Source organism: Lampetra fluviatilis, chromosome 71, assembly GCF_964198595.1.
Source record: "Lampetra fluviatilis chromosome 71, kcLamFluv1.1, whole genome shotgun sequence".
NCBI lineage: Eukaryota > Metazoa > Chordata > Hyperoartia > Petromyzontiformes > Petromyzontidae > Lampetra > Lampetra fluviatilis.
The window spans coordinates 1825040-1849328 of NC_136345.1; the positions used below are offsets into that span (position 1 = coordinate 1825040).

Genomic DNA, 24289 nt, shown 5'->3' on the forward strand with positions numbered 1-24289 from the left:
TACTTTAAGGACTGTATGTTCTGGCTTTTTATTAAGGCTGGCCTCCCTATGATCCCCTCTATTGAACCAAACAAGATTGTATTATAACCTTACAGAGCCCTAAAATATCAGTACAGAATATAATCTGAGACTTTGGCAGGCGAGGCTGCATTGGTTGGGTCATGAATTCCGCATAAACAGACAGCATGCACAATCATCTTCTGTTAGTCCAGATGTTACGGGCTAAACGGGCATGGCATTGGCTAGAGAAGAGATTGGAGGATGTGGAGTTGATCAGACCTGCTGTCAAGATCGGCCTCTCGAAGAGGCCCGTGACGTATGCTGCAGGGGAGTTGGAGGTATTTGCTCTGCAACAACAATGAGGTTGGAGTAGCAACGATCACATGAATGGGTGGAACGCTGGGTGCCTCAAATGCAGCAAGACAGCAGGAAGCACAGCTGGTGCATCTGTTAATCATCTCAGTCAGTCATCCCTTGACACCTGGATCATTCCCATGACATGCTGACAAGTGATCCACACTTACATGGCATTCATGTGAAATATATTTGTATATAAGAATTTATCTATGTGGGGAGCGGTGGCGCAGTTTTTCCACTGTGTAACAAAAAAAATGTCTTGTTCCTGGGTAGTATGTGTTATTTCCTAATTGCTTTTGCCTCTTAAGTACAAAAAATGGCTATTCCCCACAAACTTTGCTTTTGTGACCAGGACAGTGATATTTATAAATTTACCTCTTTTCAATGAAAAAACAGGTGAATTTGTTATTTTCGTTCACGTACAATTATGGTCACAAAAGCAAAATTTGTGGGGAATAATAGCCAATTTCTAGACTCTTAGGCATAAGCAATAAAAAAATAACACTTAGTACCCAGGAACAAAAATTGTGTTACATAGTGTTATCACAATTAAAGTTTGATTATCTCCGACAACAAACGTGATTGATTCGTGAAAACTTAACTTATTGTGAGGAAGCATTAATACTGAGCATATGAAGGTGGCCAGGCATGGTTCTGAACACACCACCACCTTTTTTCCATGCCAGTGTGTGTTACAGTGTCAAGTTTGTATTTGCAGTAAAGTATATTAACTCGATTGAACACGGAGGTTAAATCAAAACAATAGTATGTACTTTTTTTCTTCTGAAATTTTTTAGGAGAATGGAAACAGGAAAATAACACAGCACATATGCAGCTGAAGTTAGATCTGTTCATCCCAGCATTCAAGGAAATCTGAGCCTGGCTTCATGCCTCTAAGTTAGCGATTGAACATTAATTTATGCATTTCTGCATAATAAAAAATAGTATTATTTGCAACACCCTTTGCTATGTTAGCTGCATTTTTCTTTTATAAATATTCCTTTTGTAGCCAGACAACCGAAATTGTGTGCTTGGAGTTTTAGGTTAACATTCATTTTGAAGATACTAGGGCTTCCAGGTTGACCATTTGCCCTCTAATTGTGTGCCCGTGTGATGAATTTGGGAATCTTTTTAAATATTATCATGAATATATGAATGAGTTTAGACATGCAAGTCATGTGTGACTATATATACATTCCTTTGTGCCTCAATACTGACGTAGATGGTGTGGATATTCTCTTTTTTCTCTCTGCAGCTGACGCTTCCTCTGCAGAATTGGTTTGATGGAGCAAAGGCACTCAGCGCAGCTCGGTACAAAAAGGCAACAACGCGACCAGCGTGCATACAGCACGGATCGTGTTGGACATTTAACACAGCACCAGAGAACTCACACAGGAGAGAAACCCTTCAAGTGCACTGTGTGTGACAAGGCATTTTCATATCCATCAGTTCTAAGGAACCACCAGAGAACACACACAGGAGAAAAACCCTTCAAGTGCAGTGTGTGTGGGAAGGCATTTTCACATTCATCTGCTCTTAAAAAACACCGGAGAACACACACAGGAGAAAAACCCTTCAAGTGCAGTCTGTGCGCGAAGGCGTTTTCACGGTCATCTGCTCTTGTATTACATCAGAGAACACACACGGGAGAGAAACCCTTCAGTTGCACTCTGTGTGGGAAGGCGTTTGCACGTTCACAACATCTTAAAATACACCAGAGAACACACACAGGAGAGAAACCCTTCAAGTGCACTGTGTGTGACAAGGCATTTTCACATTCATCAGTTCTTAGGAACCACCAGAGAACACACACGGGAGAGAAACTCTTCAGGTGCAGTCTGTGTGGGAAGGCGTTTTCACAGTCATCTGGTCTTGTATCGCACCAGAGAACACACACGGGAGATAAACCCTTCAAGTGCAGTGTGTGTGGGAAGGCATTTTCAGATAAATCTACTCTTAAAAAACACCGGATAACACACACAGGAGAAAAACCCTTCAAGTGCAGTCTGTGCGGGAAGGCGTTTTCACAGTCATCTGCTCTTGTATTACATCAGAGAACTCACACGAGAGAGAAACCCTTCAGTTGCACTTTGTGTGGGAAGGCGTTTGCACATTCACAACATCTTAAAATACACCAGAGAACACACACGGGAGAGAAACCCTTCAGTTGCACTCTGTGTGGGAAGGCGTTTGCACATTCACCATATCTTAAATTACACCAGAGAACACACACTGGAGAGAAACCCTTTAAGTGCACTGTGTGTGGGAAGGCGTTTGCACATTCACAACATCTTCAATTACACCAGAGAACACACACGGGAGAGAAACCCTTCAAGTGCTTTGTGTGTGACAAGGCATTTGCACAGTCATCATGTCATCATAGACACCAGAGAACTCACACGGGAGAGAAACCCTTCAGTTGCACTTTGTGTGGGAAGGCGTTTGCACAATCATCACATCTTCAAGCACACCAGAGAACACACACGGGAGAGAAACCCTTCAGTTGCACTCTGTGTGGGAAGGCGTTTGCACAGTCATCAATTCTTAAACATCACCAGAAGACACACAAGCATCAGAATATCCCCAAGAAATGGAGTCTGAAATCGGCTTGTGAAAGTCAAAGTGCTGCAATGAGCCCATCCCTCATGAAACCAGAAGTGAATCCCAGCTTGGACACTTTTAAAGGTATCAAGGTGAAATGTGAAGAAGTGATGAAGAGCGAAGAAGTGAAGGTGAAATGTGAAGTGATGGTGAAGAGCGAAAAAGTGACGGTAAACTGTGAAGATGAAGATTCAACTCCAAAATCGTACCTTCACATCGATGGAGGCAACGTGAAGCAGGAGGAGAATTCTGACTTTGAGGCAGAGCGAGGCAACTCCCAGCAGTTTGTGGAAGTGGAGGTGTGGGTGGACTTCTTAGACAATACAAATTAAAATGGAGACCCGGTAGATGTGTAAGCTTAATAAAGCTCCAATAGATTCACCTTTGTCATTGGCCTTTAATGAAAAGAACGTGAATTCGACCACTCAAATTCCTGGGTTCAACCTGCAGAGTAAGAGCGGCGAGTATTTGTGGACCTGTGGGTTGGGTAGATGAATAATCAGGAGCAAGAGCCAATAAGCTTCCAAGTATTCCACTGTTATATTTATATTTGCATTGATATGGTGCTTGCTTAATTGCCTCAGCAACTCAGTTTCATATCTCATCACAAACGTTCGAAGAGCACCTTCAAGTGGCAGCTGCCTCTGTGTCATAAGGTGACACTGCTGTCACCTGTGTAGAGGTGTTACATAGGGGGTGTTATAGAGTTGATACGGATGGGAAACAAACACACTGGGCGTGGCTATGTCTGTACGCGAGCAGGTGCTTATATTGACGTCTGCGCCGTTTAGCCTGGGGGGCTAATACGGCGCTGGGATCCCCCACGGCCCCACCTCTCAGGGGGGAATTGCTATATAAGGCGGTTAGCCAGAGGGCTCGGGGTTGAGTGTTCAGCTTTAACCAGAGAAGCAAGAAGACCTGCTAGATAAGCCCTGGGACTCCCTTGGATCGCTGTCCTTCTCAGGACCGACCAAGGCCAGCCAGTGGCGTGGCCCCAAGAGCCCAGAGCCGATGCTCTTGTAAGAGCCGGTCTGGGAACTCAGGGTGCCGTAATCCCAGCTTAACCAGGGCTGGGTTAGCTAGCCTCCCCTAGCCCGATAGTGGAGGACCTAGGAATAGGCTAGCTGTAACATAGGTTGTCGATCTCCCAGTTAGACGGGTGGAGGGGCCGATACCCCTCCGAATGTTGTATATCTCAGCCTGTAGATACAACTGTGTTGAATAAATAAGTGTGCCTCCGACTACGTAGTCCAAGCCTCCTTGAACCACACTACATCTGGCGTCAGAAGTGGTCTTCTAAAAGGATGGACACGAGATGAACGGCTCGTACCAGGGAACCGGGGGCGGAGGAAACCACGGCCGACTTTAAGCCCGAGATGGCTGAAGGCGACTCCGAGCAGCCAAGTCCACCCACACCGCAATGTCAGGACGGATGGGGGCCGTCGGCTGACGGACTGCGGCTGGCTCATTCACGACTGGCGGAACTACTTTACGCAGCAGCCGCCACATTGGAAGAAATTACTCGACTGGGGGCTGGAGGAGCTGCACGGAGCGATGACAGCCGACATGCAGCGCCGGTTCCCGCCATTTCCACGGGGCCCGAATTCAAATTTTCCGCCATGGGTACAGTGAATGCTGAGGGCGGGGCCGGGCTACGTCACGTGACCGACGTTCGGCAAACAGAAGCCGCCACGTCGTCAGGAGCGGCCAGCGCATCACCAACAGAGCGACCGCCGATGCCACACGCCCTTCCCGCCAAAACGGTACGGAGTGATGGGAACGACAGAGAGCGATCCTCGACTGCGGACGCCGCGTTACAACAGCGCTTACCACCTCTCAAGGAGTTCGTGGGTGAAGACGGTGACTGGAGTGGCTTCCAAAGACGCTTTCTCGCTCACCAAGAGACGGCACAATGGACGGATGACGAAGCACTCCGCGCGCTGCCGGCGATGCTCGACAGTGATGCCCTCCCTACCCTCACCTCGGCGCCGAGAGCGAAGCGCGCCACGCTGCAGATGGCGCTTCAACTCCTGGCTGCAGTCTATGGACCACCTTCGGACTGCAGGCAGCTGTTCTACGATCGCCAGCGGGGCGCCAAGGAGTCGCCCCTGGTGAACCGTACAGCTCTCCTGGCCCTGGCGAAAATGGCTTTCCCGCGGATGGATGAGGAAGGGGTGGACGCCATGGTGATGGAGAAAATCCTGCTGTTGGCGGACGAGTTGGACATTGTCGTCTTGGCGCAAGAAGACACGGAGATGTGTTCCCTGCGGGCCGCGCGACACATCCACGCGAACTTGCTGTCCCAGCGTCGCAAGGCGGCGGCCAGCCATACCGTGGCTGCAACCACCCTCCCATCGGAAGAAATCTGCGCCGTCGATCGCCCGACGGAGTGGAGATCCGGAGTACGACCAGCTCGGGACGGACCGAGCCGCCAGGATCAGCCCAAGTCATCTGGAGCACTCACGCGCTGCTACAATTGTGGCCTCCGGGGCCATGTGGCTTTAGGATGCCGGGCTCCTCGACAGCGCGGGGCGACACCTCAGCAGGACGTCGCGCCTCTACCCTAGCTTCACCAGCAAACTCCGGCGAGTCGTGGCCCCCCACATGTTTGGCCTACGCACACACCTGTCACACACTCACGCACCGCAACGGACGGGGGTCGTAAATTGCCTGTCGTCGCGCCGAAACGTGCCATTGTGGGGAGTGCATTCCAACCGGGCCAGTGGTCCGAGTTGGCCCATCGCGTTGTTGCCGCGTCGTCGGGGTCGTCGGTTGTTGTGGGGCATATTGACGGGGTTGAGGTGCGGATCCTAGTTGATACGGGAGCATCGGCAACTATTGTTTCCGAATTGATTTATAACATTCTCCCCGTTCAAAGCCGTCCCTTGCTCCCCGTTGATGTTCCATGCTACGCTGCTAACGGGGGCTCACTGCGCATTATTGGACAGATACGCGCGCAAATTTGTATTGGGGACATCAAATTTTCCGGCCCGATATTCGTCTCCTCCTCGCTGGCAGTTCCGTGCCTGTTGGGGACGGATTTCTTGGCCAAAATGCCGATTCGTATCCTAGTCGACCAGGGTTGCATTGAACTCCCGTCGGGCCGACGTGTTACGTTCCTGCCCTCCCCCTCTACGGGTCGGACGGCATTTGCGACGTTACCGGCGCTGGTTGCGAGGACGGTACGCGTACCGCCGGGAGCTCAGATGCTCGTGCCTCTTAGGCTGCGTCGACCATTTGCTAAGGGGATTGGGGACCAGGGGGTTCTGTTGGGACCATCTAGAGCCGGGGTTTCGGACCTGACTTAATAACGGCCCAGACCATTGTGAAAGGGGACTGGGACCCTTTCATCGCGGTCCTCAATGTGGGATCGCGTACGACTGTGGTTCCTCAAGGGACCGTGCTTGCGCACGCAACACCAGTACCCTGTGAGGAACCCGTTATTAGTCACGTGAGCACTGCTCCTCTGTCGCAACCACATGCGGACCGTGATGAAGGGTGGCTCGATGCGCTTTGTGCGGGATCATCGGACCTGTCCGACTCACAGCGTGAGAGGCTTTGAATCCTCCTGCGTGAGTTTTCCGACGTTTTTAGTCAACACAAATACGATCTGGGTTGTACTAAACTGCTGTGACACCATATTGACACGGGTGACAGCGCGCCAATACGCCAAAATCCTTTTCGGTTGAGTCCCGCCGAAAAGGACCATGTCAAATCGGCCGTTGATGACATGTTAGCCGCCGATATTATATCCCCTTTTACCAGCCCTTGGGGTACGCCGATTGTCTTAGTTAAAAAACATGACGGCTCATTGCGCTTTTGTGTCGATTTTCGTCGGCTGAACAAAATTTCTGTAGCCGACGCATACCCGCTTCCTCGGATGGATGAATCGCTTGATGCCTTGGCAGGTGCGCGATTCTTCTCCACATTGGATTTGCTTTCAGGATTCTGGCAGCTCCCTCTGGATGACGAATCTAAACCTAAAACTGCTTTCCGTACGCCGCACGGCCTTTTCCAATTTAACCGCTTGCCGATGGGGCTCCACTTAGCACCGGCAACTTTTCAGCGATTAATGGAATTGGTCTTGGCTGGGTTGCAATGGGATTCATGTTTGATTTATTTAGACGATGTCATCGTCTTCAGTAAAACATTCGATGAACACCTCCAGATGTTGCGTGCGGTTTTCCTCAAAATGCAGGCTGCTAATTTGAAATTCAAACCCCAGAAATGTCATTTGCTACGCGAATCGGTGCGGTATTTGGGCCACATTGTCGGACGCTCAGGTATTGCTACTGATCCCGCCAAAACGCAATGTGTCAGCTCCTGGCCAACTCCCACCTCCGTGGGGGAGGTCAGGAGTTTCGTTGGATTCGCGTCATACTACCGACGCTTTGTCGCTGATTTCGCGACAATTGCAAAGCCCTTACATGCCTTAACATCGAAGGGGGTCAGGTTTCACTGGGGACAGGAGGAGGAGGCTGCTTTTCGCTGCCTCCGGGAGGCTCTAGTGGGGGCTCCCCCATTGAATTATCCTGACTTCACAAAACCCTTTTTGCTCGATACGGACGCAAGCAACACGGGCATTGGGGGCGTGCTTTCACAGGTTGTTGACGGCGTAGAACGTGTGGTAGCGTACGGCAGTTGGGTGTTGTCTCCGGCGGAACAAAGATACTGTGTTACTCATCGGGAACTATTGGCAATCGTTAACTTCATTCAACAGTATCGCCCATATCTGTACGGTCGTCATTTCACTGTCCGCACAGATCATGCGGCACTGCAGTACGCCTTGCGAGTTCAACAGCCATCGGGACAATTGTCTCGATGGTTGGAGATTCTCCAGGATTTCGATTTTGACACTACGTATCGTAAAGGCGTTCGCCACACGAATGCAGACGCTCTGTCATGGTTACCAACCACCTCCGAGTGCGCATGCCTCCTGGGTTCGGGGCGTTGCAGGCCTCCGAATGTGATATCTGATCCGGTCCTTGCGGCCGCCGCTGACGCGCCTTCGACTGCGGGCCCTATTGAGCAACAAGGGAGGGATTTCTTGCTGGGGTTGTCTGTTGCGGAGTGGGGATGCCTCCAAATGGAGGACACCTCTCTCCTCGCTTTGCGCCGTCGTATCGGGGGAGTTGTGCGGGGGGGGGGGAATGTCGACTCGTGGGGGTTGGTCCAGGGTCTTTTGATGCACTGGGACGGGAAATCCCGTCGACACCGGTTGGTGGTGCCTTCCGCATTGAGGGGTAGAGTGGTGTGGGCTGCGCACGAATGACTCCTTCACCTGGGCACTCACAAAACCCTTGCCATGCTCCAGCTGGATTTTTCATGGCCGGGCATGGCAAGGGATGTGGATGATCTTTTAGGTTCATGTTCTCAGTGCGCGCAAAGGAAGCCACCAGAGAGGGGATCTAACCCACCGTTACAGTCTATCACAGTTTCCCGGGTTAATGAGCTCGTCGCATTGGATATTCTGGGCCCATTTCCCGCTACACCTAGGGGAAATAGATACCTGTTAACCGGGGTAGAATATTTTACGCGATGGCCTATGGCCTGGCCCCTCGCCAACCAGTCGGCAGCAGCCATCGCGGAGGCCTTTGTCCAGGGCTACGTCCTCGACAAAGGTGCTCCGGAGCGGCTGCTGACCGACCAGGGTAAACATTTTTCGGAAAAACTTCTCCACGAAGTATGCGAGCTCCTGGGAACGAAAAAGATTCGTACCTCCCCATATCCGCAAACTGACGGGATGGTGGAGCGTCTGCATCGGACTATCACGTCCATGCTGTCCCAACAGGTCTCCGAATCTCAGACCGATTGGGACCTTCAGATTCCGGGGGTTTTGGCGGCATACAGGATGGCTCCCCATGCGGCGACCGGATTTTCGCCCTTCTTCCTAATGTACGGCCGCGAGCCTAACCCACCTGTTCCGACTCAGCTGCAGATCTCCACGCCGCATGGTAAATCTAAATTGACCTAACATGTTAGATTCAACATCGCTAAATTGACAGAGGTACGGGAGGCGGCCATGCAGAATTCGGAACTCCGCCAGAAGGCTAATGAGAGGCTCAGGCTGGGTCGGGCGCATGTGCTTCAGTGGAAACCGGGTGACAAGGCGTGGTCGCACTGTCCCTAAGTACCACTGGCGACCTCGTCTAAGCTGGTGCGGCGTGGCGGGGGCCCGTGGAAGTGGTGCAGGTTTTGCGGCCACAATGTGTGCGTGTCAAATGGGGGAAGCGTCGGTGGTTCGTGCACCCCTCCAGATTGAAACCGTTCGTTGCGGCCCATGTTCCTACTTCACACACGCGTGGCCAAACATGTGAGGGGTCCACCGACTCCCGGAGTCCGACTTCGCTGCTTTCGCCTGACTTGACACCGACTGTTCCACCTCCAGGTGCACCAGGAGTGACGTGCTCACGACCGCCAACCTCTTCAGGGGAGGTCGGGGGCCGCTCAGCAGCGAAGCCAGACACTCTCACACCCGGACTGTTGACACCCTCCACTGGGCAAGCCAGGGCTGCCCCTTGTGACGGGCCCGCCGCAAGAACGCGCGCCAAAACGCGCAGACTTTTGTGAGGTCGGCTGTTGGGGGGCCCTTGCGGGGGGGCGTCCTGGGTACTTGTATATATGTTGGTTTTACGGGATGGGGGATTTATTCGGGGGGGGGGGGGGTGGTGCGTCGGGTTGTTGTTGTTGTTATTGTTGAAAGTTTCGTGAGGCACACACGGATTTGGGGGGCATGCATCTTTAGTGTGATTTTGTTGTAGCCGGGACGGCTGCGGGCTGTACAGGGGGGGTGATGTAGAGGTGTTACGGAGGGGGGTGTTATAGAGTTGATACGGATGGGAAACAAACACACTGGGCGTGGCTATGTCTGTACGCGAGCAGGTGCTTACATCGACGTCCGCGCCATTAAGCCTGGGGGGCTAATACGGCGCTGGGATCCCCCACGGCCCCACCCCTCAGGGGGGAATTGCTATATAAGGCGGTGAGCCAGAGGGCTCGGGGTTGAGTGTTCAGCTTTAACCAGAGAAGCAAGAAGACCTGCTAGATAAGCCCTGGGACTCCCTTGGATCGCTGTCCTTCTCAGGACCGACCAAAGCCAGCCAGTGGCGTGGCCCCAAGAGCCCAGAACCGATGCTCTTGTAAGAGCCGGTCTGGGAACTCAGGGTGCCGTAATCCCAGCTTAACCAGGGCTGGGTTAGCTAGCCTCCCCTAGCCCGATAGTGGAGGACCTAGGAATAGGCTAGCTGTAACATAGGTTGTCGATCTCCCAGTTAGATGGGTGGAGGGGCCGATACCCCTCCGAGTGTTGTATATCTCGGCCTGTAGATACAACAGCGCTCCGTGCTGTCCGCCCCCCCTCCCTCCCGATGCGTTCCATTCATTGGCTACGCACATTCTGATGAGCTCCCCCCCCCACTCTCCTCCCCCCCTTCAACTTGCTTATAAGGGATTACTTCTTGAGATCATTGCCTCACTTGATGCAGCTAATTCGGCTGTGACGGTCCCACCTGATGACGGAGACTTGTGTTGCCTCCGAAACGTCGTGATTTTTGTTTTTTATTTTATTTTAATTAATTTTGATGTTTTACCTACGTGACTTTACCGAAAAACCTAAGAATAAGATACAACTGTGTTGAATAAATAAGTGTGCCTCCGACTACGTCGTCCAAGCCTCCTTGAACCACACTACACCTGCATGTGGGCATGAGTCTGTCAATAGGGGGTGATGATTGATGTGTAATCTTCATTATGTAATTTCTGGATCATGTTTGAAATTGCCCACAAATATTGACCATGACACCAACATGCAATGACCTATGCGTTTTGAATGACACAATCGTATGTTTTTACATCCACTGTTAAGCAGACGGTGCATATTTTGTTTAATGTTACTGGAGTAGCCAGACGTGCCTGTCGGATTTGAACCTTGACCTCTGCAATAAATAGAGAATGTGCTACCACATGGCCTTCCCTCAATTCTGAGTGTAGGCATGACAGCCTGAATGTTTCTAACTGGCGCAGATGTTCCATTTAGAGGGGTCCACGTTTCACATGCCTACAGAAGGGAGGGCAAAACTGGCCGAGAAGAACCGAAGCTTCATGCGGAGCGGCAGACCAAGTAGCTTCCACACAGCATAGCGCAGCCGATGAAAAGATATTGCCGCCCGACTGATTCGGACCACCCACACACTGTACACACGCAGTGTACCCACAAGGTCTACACACGCCATGTACACAGCATACACACAGTTTACCCACACAGTATACAAACAGTCTGTACACGCACAGTGTATACACACAGTAACAACCGCCATTCGCCACTAAGTGGCGGTGACGTCACACAGGGCGCTTATGCCAGGCTATGTGCACGGGGCAGATCCAGGTGTCCATGGGTTCGACTGACAGATGACTGGCCAATGCTCCACCTGTGCCCCCGACTGCACGCCAACAAACAGTGTACACACACAATGTTAACGCACACAATAATGTTCACGTTGTTGTTGTTGTTGAGCTCACGCACCCAAGGGGTCTCTGTTCAAGAGAGGGAGCCATCGAAATGGATCTAATCTAAATTAACTTGAGCTCTAACCCTGATTTCGCTCTGACGTCACCACTCATTAACTCGGCATGATGCGCGAGGGGGAGTTGGCCCCCACTAGTGACGTCATGTCACCGAGGTATATACCCCCCCCAAATCCCCCTCCACCGGGATTTTGGGCGTGACGTCACGTCTGCCGATTTCCGTTCCAGTAAAGTGCTTATTTGGGACGGGGTCAGCAACCAAGCACCATCACCTGACATGGGCCCCTCTCATTAACATAATATATTCAGTTACCCTGCTGCTCGTTGGGGGACGGGATTGTGTGAACCCCGCAAGTGACGTCACGTCACCTGCTGCCTCATGACGTCACGAGTTACCAGGTCTCTGCTGCTTCGCGCACGCTCGCTCACTGAGATCCGAGGTGAGAAGTTTACATCGTGGTGGTTGTTGTGGTTGTTATGGTGGTGGTTGTTGTAAACCCAGGTAGAGCCTCGTTCCTTCTCCCTCGTAGGGATATTAATTGAGTAGCAGCGAGTATGGAATCGATGTCCATGTTGGAACATTACAACGCGGGGCCTAGCCATGCGGGGCCTTGCCTCCTGCCCTTGCCTGATTGCATTTGCTTTAATTATCTGCTTAAGTTGAATTTCTCTTCACCTGGCTCACTACTTTGAAACTTTGTTTTTACTTTAAATATTTCTACGTTTTTTTTTATTTTACCAGGCATAGCCCACTTGAGCTACACCGCTCTTTTTCAGAAGCGACCTGCCCACAACACATGGGGGTCTTATCAACTTGTGGAAATGTTTATCGGTCAAATACTCTAAACGCGTGGTGATGTTGACTCTAAATGTGCAGGGGAAAAACGCAGGATCCGGAGGAAAATCCACGCGACCACAGAGAGAGAGGGACACACAAACTCCAAATATACAGCAATAATACAGGTTTGTTTGGGATTGATCGCATAAATAAATCAATGTGCCGTTAACCCCGCCACCACCCGACACAGCCAATTAGTAAGGGGTTTGTCACGTAAACAGAACGTGGGCAGTGCGTCACTAGTACAGCACTAATGTGGAGTGTAGTGTATAGTTGTGTATAGTGTAGTGTATAGTTGTGTAAAGTGTAGTGTATAATGTAGTGTATAGTGTAGTGTACTAGTACAGCACATCGGTGTGTTGAAGAGCCAAGCCACAACATTTACAAACTAAGTACAACGTTTTGACAGTAATTCCAACCAGCTTCATCAGACGACAGCCAAATGTTGCGGCTTGGCTCTGTGAGAATAGAAATCGGCTCGCTGGGTTCATAGCGCAGCACGCTAACCGTTTCACTACTGCTCCCCACTCACTCACAAACTTCATCGGAAGTATAGTATTTATCCAGCAATAACTAAGTTACCCGGCTTAGCTCAGGTCTCAGTAATCAAACATTAAGAGTAATGTCTCTGCTTTTTTTTATGTAATTAAGGTCTATCGTACCATATCGATGCTTGGGGATTTGGGTTCTTTGTTTTGTATGTCTCTGACTCTGCTCACATTCATTGACGATTTTTATTATTTTGGGCAAGCCCGTCTAAAGCTGCGTGACCAGGAGTTGGAGCCATTTGCTGTTCAACTTGGCTTGTGACAGAAATTAAATCTGTCCCCATGCATTACATTACATAGCATTTTCATTAATTATGCAGTTTGAAAAGCTCAAAATAGCCATATAAATAAATTGCATTCGTTACAGTTAAAATGATACCCGCATCGATGCCTGGTTATAGTTAAGGGATCGTTCCCTGGTCAACCATGTTATATCTGCTGATGATCTGGAAATGGCTACTCAATGAGATGGGGTTAGATAATCTTGTTCTGTGCCTGGATAATTCCATCATGAAAGGTGGCCTTGCGTATGTTCCACAAAAATAAATCACCTGCCTGGGAATTTCATGTCATACAACACTGTACCTGCTCAACTCTCCATGAGCAATCAGGCAGTTCTACAAGTAATGGAGGAGCTCCCATGCCTGGTTAATGTGTTCACGACCAGCTCTGGTTTGGCAGCCAAAGTCTCGCTTTAAATTTGGCTAGCAGCATTCTTTCATTAGACTGTGTAACACTGTGAAAGCTGCCTGGACTTTTGCTCCATACAAAGCTGTGAGTGTCCATCGCCAAGGTCTAGTCTGTCTGAGACCATCCCCTCTCCCTGTCATATTGGCATCGCACCTGCCTCTCACCCTTCGTCCTGTGGATGGTGGGCGCACAGGACGGTGCCACGCAGCCATTCCAGGTTGAGCCCAAATGGGTTACGTGGGTCTGCTAGCCACCAGGCATCGTTCTATGAGTGATATCAATATATACTATCTGTAAGGAGTCCCCCCAATAGACTGTCCCTGGAACTCTACCAGGCACGTCCCACTGGGGAACATCCCAGGGGCCTGGCCCAGGACAATCTGGTGGGAATACGTCGCTTGGCTGGCTTTGGGAACGCCTGGGAATTCTCCAGGAAGAGCTCGTCTGTCGCAAGGGAAAGGGAGGTCTGGACTGCCCTACTGAATGTGCCGCCACCTCCAACCTCACCAAGACAAGAGGATTTAAAAATGAATGAACGAATAAAGCTGTGAGTCTTCTTGGCCACAGATATTACTCCTTTCTCTGTGGATGCAAAATATGAGCTTATTTTAAGGACTGTACTGGCTTTTTATTAAGGCTGGCCTCCCTATGATCCCCTCTATTGAACCAAACAAGCATGTATTATAACCTTACAGAGCCCTAAAATATCAGTACAGAATATAATCTGAGTCTTTGGCAGGCGAGGCTGCATTGGTTGGGTCATGGATTCCGCATAAACAGACAGCATGCACAATCATCTTCTGTTAGTCCAGATGTTACGGGCTAAACGGGCATGGCATTGGCTAGAGAAGAGATTGGAGGATGTGGAGTTGATCAGACCTGCCTCTGGAAGAGGCCCGTGACGTATGCTGCAGGGCAGTTGGAGGTATTTGCTCTGCAACAACAATGAGGTTGGAGTAGCAACGATCACATGAATGGGTGGAACGCTGGGTGCCTCAAATGCAGCAAGACAGCAGGAAGCACAGCTGGTGCATCTGTTAATCATCTCAGTCAGTCATCCCTTGACACCTGGATCATTCCCATGACATGCTGACAAGTGATCCACACTTACATGGCATTCATGTGAAATATATGTGTATGTAATAGTTTATCTATGTGGGGAGCGGTGGTGCAGTTTTTCCACTATGTAACAAAAAAAAATGTCTTGTTCCTGGGTAGTATGTGTTATTTCTTAATTGCTTTTGCCTCTTAAGTACAAAAATGGCTATTCCCCACAAACTTTGCTTTTGTGACCAGGACAGTGATATTTAGAAATGTACCTCTTTTCAATGAAAAAACAGGTGAATTTGTTATTTTCGTTCACGTACAATTCTGGTCACAAAAGCAAAGTTTGTGGGGAATAATAGCCAATTTCTAGACTCTTAGGCATAAGCAATAAAAAAATAACACTTAGTACCCAGGAACAAAAATTGTGTTACATAGTGTTATCACAATTAAAGTTTGATTATCGCCGACAACAAACGTGATTGATTCGTGAAAACTTTACTTATTGTGGGGAAGCATTAATACAGAGCATATGAAGGTGGCCAGGCATGGTTCTGAACACACCACCACCTTTTTACCATGCCAGTGTGTGTTACAGTGTCAAGTTTGTATTTGCAGTAAAGTATATTAACTCGATTGAACACTGAGGTTAAATCAAAACAATAGTTTATTTTTTGTTTTCCTCTGGAACTTTTTACGAGAATGGAAACAGGAAATTAACACAGCACATATGCAGCTGATGTTAGATCTGTTCATCCCAGCATTCAAGGAAATCTGAGCCTGGCTTCACACCTTTAAGTTGTGATTGAACATTAATTTATGCATTTCTGCATAATACAAATAGTATTATTTTCAACACCCTTTGCTATGTTAGCTGAATTTTGCTTTCATAAATATTTTGTAGCCAGACAACCGAAATTGTGTGCTTGGAGTTTTAGGTTAACATTCATTTTGAAGATACTAGGGCTTCCAGGCTGACCATTTGCCCTCTCATTGTGTGCCCGTGTGATGAATTTGGGAATCTTTTTCACTCTATCATGAATATATGAGTGAGTATAGACGTGCAAGTCATGTGTGACTGTTTATATGCATTCCTTTGTGCCTCGATACTGACGTAGATGGTCTGGATATTATTTTTTTTCTGTCTGCAGCTGACGCTTCCTCTGACACTTCCTCTGCAGATTTGGTTTGATGGAGCAAAGGGACTCAGCGCAGCTCGGTACAAAAAGGCTCAAATGCAACCAGTGTGCATACAGCACGGATAATGTTGGACATCTGACACAGCACCAGAGAACTCACACAGGAGAGAAACCCTTCAGTTGCACTCTGTGCGAGAAGGCGTTTGCACATTCACAACATCTTAAAATACACCAGAGAACACACACAGGAGAAAAACCCTTCAGTTGCACTCTGTGCGAGAAGGCGTTTGCACATTCACAACATCTTAAATTACACCAGAGAACACACACGGGAGAGAAACCCTTCAAGTGTACTGTGTGTGACAAGGCATTTGCACAATCACCACATCTTCAATCACACCAGAGAACACACACGGGAGAGAAACCCTTCAGTTGCACTCTGTGTGGGAAGGCGTTTGCACAGTCATCAATTCTTAAAAGACACCAGAGGACACACAATCATCAGAAGATCCCCAAGAAATGGAGTCTGAAATCGGCTTGTGAAAGTCAAAGTGCTGCAGTGAGCCCATCCCTCATGAAACCAGAAGTGAATCCCAGCTTGGACACTTTTAAAGGTATCAAGGTGAAATGTGAAGAGGCGAAGGTGAAATGTGAAGAAAGGATGAAGAGTGAAGAAGTGAAGGTGAAATGTGAGAAAGTGATGGTGAAGAGCGAAGAAGTGACGGTAAACTGTGAAGATGAAGATTGTTGTATCCTAACCCTTCTTCCAAACTTGATATTTTTATATATTATCATCATTGATATATAATGAATGAAAACACACCAAAGCGCAGTAAACTGCAAAACACCAGGTGTTGTAGTAATGAACGGGAGGAGGGCTAAGATGGCAGAATTGCAACCTTGCTTCAGGGATAGATAAGGCCTGATAAACGGACACCTGTCACCCGTGCAGGCGGCAGAGACAGTGGGAAAGTCAGCCAGACATAGCTAAGGCAAAAAGCCCAACCATCTATGACCTCAGCACATGGGCGAATAATGGAACAGTGTCGACTCGAATGCAATGAAAGAAAGCAGAGGCGCCTTTGTCTGGATCACGGCCACAGAAGGCCGGGGGGGTCATCACTGATTGTGTGTTAGGGATTTCGAGCTAATTGGAACACGTGCACACAGAGAGGAGAAACACGCCTTGTTCTCTGCAGCTGAAAAAGCCAAGATAAACTCAGCTCAAGGTTGTGTATACAGGAGAGGGGGCTGATTAACAACCACTGCACGTCTGAACGTGAGGGGGCCTTGTCCTGAAATTAATCACACTCCCAGAGCAGAAGGTTGGATGACCACAGTGAGACGAAAATAAGGGTGTTGCTCTCTCTCTCTCTCAAGGCTGCAGGCTCAGCTGAACAGTGAGGCTGCGGGGGGGGGTTACCAAAAGTTCGTGTTTGCCTAGTTAAGTCGAAAAGCTCAATTATTCTGTATTGCTATTAAAATAACGTTAAAGTCGGAGTTTAACAACAGGGTAGGCTAAAGTTATTGATACAACTCGACCCGAAGCATAACGGGATAAATCACCACCAGGTCGAAATAAAATACCTAATAAAAGAGCGATGTTAAATCCAGGGTCGGAGAGAAAGGGAGATCCCGGCCGTCTTTGTATCCCCGCAGCGCGGGATATGAGTGTATACGCTCGGGGAAACACCTCCACTTGAGTCAAGCACCACGATGGGAAATGACAGACCTTAGGTTACACATAGAATCATAACTGGGAAATGGTAAGGGACAAATGTTAAAACTTTTAATCATTTCTTCATGCGTCAGCGAGGGTCGGGGGGAGTGTGCCCCTCCCTCCAGGTGGTGCAACACGGACAAAGACGCCTATGAGACGATTTGTAACGTCTGTGTTTTGGTTCATGAAGAAGGCCAAACAAGGGATGAATCGCACCCAGACAGAGAGACGACTTCGAGGCAATTTGTAACATCTGATTGTTTGCTCATGGATTTTATGGAGGGAGTATGACAACGGAAAATGCCGTGGGTGATACACACAAGGACACACGGACGTACGGACACACACATGAACACACCTACACACGGACAGATCCTGACACAGTAAATCAAAAGAAAACCCCGCCTTGTGGGCAGGACCCAAAGGGATTTTTCGGCATAAAAGAAAGGACTCTGAGCATTGGAAACCAGTTGGACCAGGAGAGTCAACTCATCACGAGGGCGACCAACGGGTCGACTCATGAGCGAGCTCGACCGGAAGGGTCGGCTCGACTCATCAGCCGAGTTGGACCAGGAGAGTCAACTCATCACGAGGGCGACCAACGGGTCGACTCATGAGCGAGCTCGACCGGAAGGGTCGGCTCGACTCATCAGCCGAGTTGGACCAGGAGAGTCAACTCATCACGAGGGCGACCAACAGGGTCGACTCATGAGCGAGCTCGACCGGAAGGGTCGGCTCGACTCATCAGCCGAGTCCGACCAGAAGTGTCAACTCATCAGGAGCTCGACCGAGCGGGTCGACTCAAGGGCGAGCTGCGACTAACGGGTCGGCTCGACTCTTCAGCTTCTGGGACTCAGCCGAGTTCAGCTGGCTCTCGGGGCTCGACTCGAGCGGCTCCCCGTCACCTCTGCAGGCGGGCAAGACCCGCTTGACAGCTCAACCTGCCGCGTCAGAGGCCCCTGCTGGCAGCCAGGGTCGCGGTTTGGCGACGAGAGGACGACGGTGCGCTGCGAGCGAGCTGCGGGCGCCACCTACCGACCGGGTTCCGAACTACGACAGCGTATCAACAGGCATCCAACCAATTCCCCACGGCGACAGAGGAGCGACTAATACGTATGACGCGCACCGCCCCCTCACCACACGACCACCAGGCGTTTGTTTGACATAAAGAACCGACTCCGAACACTGACTATTGAAGACAACTCTTACCACTCAAACCCACTCGAACCCATAAGCCATCCGTGGCTGTGAAGAAAAACTCGAGACCGAGTGATGGCCATCCGTCATTTATAAGAGTATTATCTTTAATATTTAGTGGACTGTACTCTTAATCGCATAAATTCCCAACAGATCCATCAATACGAATTGATTCTTGGCACCTCCTTCCGCCGAGCCACTCTGTTGTCAGATAACCTGCGATGTATCTGTTGAGATTGGTGCCTTTAAGAATAATAACTGTTTTGATTGTGTTTTATCGCCGTATAATCTTTCAAGCATCTTTCATTCATTAACGTTAAGGTTTTCTTAGCATAGTATTTGCATGTTTTAACGACTCTCTCTCTCACTAACAACCATCGCGTTACGCGGGATCCATGTGCCGTTGTCAAGTGAAATCAGACAATCATTGATGATACTGTATTGATGCCGTGTTGACGTTCCGGGATTGAGAGTTCGCATACTATATCATAGTTGAGGTTGAATTAGTAATAAATTGATTAATACAGAAGTGGTTGTGTGATTCTTTCCTGAACTATGCATAAGATCTGCTTCTGCGTTGAGATCTGAACTTGGTGACCTTAATAAACACACTAACACATACTCAGTAAATGTTAAAGCGATAACGGGGCGAACCGGGGACCTAAATAAGCGAGAATGAGACGAACCTAGACAACGAGGCCGAGTTAATCTAAGTTAATCTTGTATACTTACACCACACCTGCATAACTGCATACGATTAATTGCCTTATTCCGATCGATAACCCACCCTCGTCACCGAGGCGGGGTCTGGTTATCATAACGACTTGCATTATCATAATTACACCCACTCGCATAATTACTACAATTACCTCTCGAATTGGCATAATTAAATGTGCGTAATTACATGGATTAAAGTATTTCCGGATAATTACACATTTGGCCAAATTTCAATTGATTATTATTATTTTCACTGAATATTCATAACCCACATATACAACATAATAATTTCACCCACGCACGCATACAACACATCAAAATTTTCACACCCAACATATACAACATAATGGGGGCTCGGGTCCGGGATTTCTCGCAGACAGTTTATGCATGAATTCAGGAACGAATCACTGTTGTGTTAATCAAAGAGTTGTGAACTGACGTTGCTTTGTGATTGTAAACGGGCGTAAAACAAAACAAAACGCGCTCTGAAGGGAATACCAGAGTAGCAGAGTATAACAAAGACAGCTGGGCTGAAATTATTTGCTCGAGTTGAACTGACGCATCCTGTGATACAATTGTTTATATGTGCGCTGAAGGGGAATGTCAAAGTAACTCCTGCCACTTGAGATGATAGGATTAAGAATAATTTTTGAATGGGTGACGGGGTACGGGGAGCTCGTATTAAAACGTACCGACCAATCTGTTACAAAGCAGTACAGTCAGAGAGACATATGGGGAGGGAGCTGTATCGATAACACGAACACACCTCGGGGGAAACTAAGTGACTGGATAAAATGTAACAAAGGCGAACACGATGCAAAAGCTGCAGAGAAGGCAGGACAGGACTCATTCCTCCTCACACAGGCATACAGACAGGGGTGGTGGAATAAAGGAAAATTCGGGAAGGAAACAGGAGAGAAATCGTCTCTAATAAACGAGGGAAAATGTCCTCACACCGTCGTAAGGGAGGAGAAATCAGTGCTCGCGACACCAGCGGAACTCACAGACGTGGGTCCACAGAATAAATATGGAAGTAACATTAAATCACACTCATTCGAGAGAAGGGATGGAGAGATACATATGCAAACAAAAACATGTGAGATTGACAACTTCACAGATAGAGGGAAGCAAAATGTTAAAGTAAAGTCGACAGGACGTGCTCCGCTAAGGGCAGAGGCAAAACTGAAGGGAAATGGCAACACGAGCGACACGGCATTGAGCGCGCACACAGAAAATGCACACCGCTTAATCACGCCCCACACAGAACAGATAAAAGTGACAGATTGCCTGATGATAACTTGTTTGATGATGACGCTGACGGCGACCAACTTTCGGAATACTTTTTCAACAGTAAAACCCTTAAATTGATGGACAAGGCTCTAGTCAGAATTCCCGATTTTGACCCCCACAATAAGTCCATGGATATCCACACACATATCGCGACAGTGGAAGAGGAGGCAATGATTAGAGGGTTGATGAGACGGGATGAAAAAGCGAGTTTGTTGAAACGAAGCTTAAATAAAGGTTCTATCCCATGGGTAAAGTCACTACCACACAAGGTTAGAAATGATTTTAAACAACTGAGCCTGGCAGTGATTCGGAAGTTTGGAGAATATTCGACACTCACTGAGGGGTTTTATGCTGTAAAATCGATGACCCAGGGCATGGACCAAGATCCACGTGACTACCTCGTACAATTTAAAAGAGCGTATTACGCAGGCGATGTGAATCAATACCACGAAGGAGATAAAATGTTCAAAATTATGTTTTTTGAATCCTTGAGCCCAGAGATTACAGAAAGGGTGAGAATGGTTTTGAATCCAGAAACCGCATCCTTACGCCGCATAGAGAGCAAGGCGTACATGGCATGGTTATACAGAGCTAAGAATCATAATTCGGATCCAGAACACAGGGAGAGGGATAAGGAACCCAGCCTCTCAGAGAGGAATAAAAATCACCGAGCAGTCCCACAATGCAGGACGGAGCAAACACGCACGCACACATGGCAAAATAACCCAGGGAGAGGTTGGCACGAGGATGAGAGCGGCACAAAGCCGGACATTGAGGAATCGCAGGAGGGGGAGGTTCGGAACAGAACCATACCAACACCCCATGCCACGACACACACGAGGCCAAAATTACGCACAGAGATGGCAAGATAACCACCTAGCGGGAAGGTGTTACACAGACCGCGGAGGTATGGATGCGAACATTCAGAGTAATCGCAGGATGGGAGGTCAAACACAATCGATCCAATTCCGACCAATTCCTCCACCGGCTATACCAGGAGGGAATAGAGGAATAACACAGAATGCGGTCCAAAGACATGATGAACTACCCACAGTGAGCGCGAGCAAGCGGCCAACACGCGTCCCACCCGCCGAGGTATTAAACCCGAAACTCAATGAGAAATACAGGCAGGCTGCAGGTGACAGGGCGGGCAAAGGCGTGGACAGTACTCCCGTAAATGACGCGCGGATCGAATACAAGGACAGGGTTGCATTGAAGCGTGATCGGACAGTACAAAAACCGACAGCAGGGACACGCCCTGAGGAGCGCAGGCATGAGCCTTTGAATGGAAATATCCAAGGGAAACCAAAATTTATGTGGATCGGAGTGCTAAAATGGAGACGAATGTCCATGACGTATCGGGAATGGTGTTGAAATCCAACACACTCGTAAAAACAAAGAGGGCAACATTACGAGGGACAGAATTAAATCGACACACTGACTCGGCAAATGTGCATGTAATCGCAGAGGGAGCGAGTGCCAGTGATGACGGAGTAGAGAAGTTGGTTGTGTGCGCGAATTCTGATTATGTGCAGCACAATTTTACACCCCACACTCCCACGACGCGAGAGAGTGAGAGGGGAAATTACAAAAACGAACCGGAAAACCGTGATCGAATGATCAAAGTGATAAGTGGTAAACCAGACACTCGGAACTTGGTAAAAAGATTGCAAGGATGTAACAGGAGGGAATTAACGCAAAAATGCGTTCGAAACCGCTACCTATCGTTTCCCAGGATTTAACAAAACCAAAAAAAATTAATATCCGTCGGAGTTATGAGGGATGAGAACCATGTAACTGGTGATATCGATGTTCAAGTTTTGTGGTATTTCTTTTGTTTATTTCAAATGTAATCTTGTTAAGATTGTGATACATGCGCGCTTTGGAAGGAATGCGTTATGGATTAGTACCGATGTTTAACGTGGTGTTTTATTTTTTTTTGCTTATTTCAAAAGTAACCATGTTACGATGGTGATACATATGTGCGCGTCGTAAGAATAACCGCCGAGAGTGAGGGCGGCTTATAGATTCATAACACAAAAAAAGGGGCATTTACTTGGTTTGGAAATTCGCCAGTGGCCAAATCGACCCCTGATAATTATTCAAACGGGCGGATTGTTGTGTCTATTTTTTTTAATTAAGAACAATTCAAAAAAATATAATAATTTTTTTTAATTTATATATATACCTTTTTTTAATTAATTAATGAAAACAACTCACTTCTCCTCACAAGAACACCAGGAATCCATGAAACATGGAGGGCGGTTAAAGTGTTGAGAGTTCGGTCACAAAGAGGTCATGGACATCCAAATGGACAAAAGATGTATGGACTAGCCTCCCAAGACATCTAGAGATACAGATAAGGGCAGAATAAATAACGGTTGAAACTTCGCGTTTCTTAACGTTTTCCGTACCGAAAAGTAGAAACTTAACAAAGATAATTAACCAACAAACAATAATTTTTTATTATTATATGTTTCCTACCTACACGACCTTCCAAAAAAAATAAAAATAAAAACTAAAGAATTTCGATTTAAAGCTTTCGTGACTGCAGGGATTCATCTTCTTGGTTCTTTCGGTAAAGTCACGTAGAAGGGAAGTAATAAAATAATAAAAATAAAACATAATAAAACAATTCTCACGACGTTTCGGCCACAACGCAAGCAGCCATCCTCAGGCGAAGAATGAAACACCCCAAGCTTGGAGCGTATATTTAAGCTGGGTTAGAGGGGGGGGAGGTGGGAAGAAGAGCGCCTAAACAAAATAATTTGCATATCAAGAGGAATTCAGCATATGGAAAATGCGTAGGAGGTGGGCGGGGGGGGTTCCAAATCAATACTATGCCCGTGCATTATGCAGGATTAGCAGCATCAAAGGGGGGGGGGGGAAGGGGGGGGAGCATTAACAAAGGAAAGGAATGTTAATAGTATGGAGCTGTAGTTACTAAACAACCACGTAAAAAACTACAGTATAAACTGCATGACAAACTAAAGTATAAACTACATAGCATCATCAGTAAACTTACTATACTCTACAATAAGCTGAGTTACTAACAGTAAGTAATACATGAAAATTCTACGTTGTAAAAAATTATATAATATGCTTCCATCTAAACTTTATTCTCTTACATCACACGCGTCTATACCGTACTATATACTTCCATAGGCAAAACCAACATTAAATTACATACTGTATTGCTATAAACCACCCTATACCTTATACATTTTTAATATAACACTATGTATTATTCTACCCACCCTAATGTGTATCAAAATGGTTTATTACGTCCTTCCAGTGATTGCTAAGCCAGAATCCATCTTCTCGGTTAAAATTGTCTCTGTGTTTGTAAATGTGGATCGCCTCATGTACGAATCTCTCATGATAGCCAGATGGCTTGCAGAGAACCTCTGTCTTGGAGAAGTCAATGTCATGTGAGCCCACTGAGTTGTAACAGTGATCTGCCACGGCTGAGGTGTTTGTCCTACAGTGTTTCAGGTCAGCTTTATGTTCACGGATGCGGTCCGAGACATGTCGTTTGGTTTCCCCAATGTAACTGCTACCACAGAGGCAACTTAGTTTGTAGACACCAGGGTACTGTATGTCTGGAACCACATCTTTTACAGAC

At 48.0% G+C, this 24289-nt stretch overlaps 2 protein-coding genes across 7 annotated transcripts in view; one reads left to right on the plus strand and one right to left on the minus strand.

Moving 5' to 3' along the window:
• Positions 1–23212, plus strand: part of LOC144953000 (uncharacterized) — a 38931-nt gene extending 15719 nt beyond the window's left edge. For 3 of the 6 annotated variants that reach the window (XM_078883484.1, XM_078883485.1, XM_078883486.1), the window contains exon 3: positions 1613–3497. In XM_078883484.1, coding sequence (XP_078739610.1) covers positions 1641–3290 — 1650 coding nt within the window. In that variant the 5' untranslated portion in view covers positions 1613–1640 and the 3' untranslated portion in view covers positions 3291–3497. Of the gene's footprint in view, positions 1–1612; positions 3498–11790; positions 11922–12358; positions 12445–15782 lie in introns of those variants that run through there. The other 3 variants (XR_013640726.1, XR_013640727.1, XM_078883489.1) reach the window with 3 other exon arrangements.
• LOC144953008 (uncharacterized) overlaps positions 1–24289 on the minus strand; it is a 455753-nt gene that overhangs the window by 353249 nt on the left and 78215 nt on the right. The gene's annotated exons all lie outside the window — the stretch shown is intronic.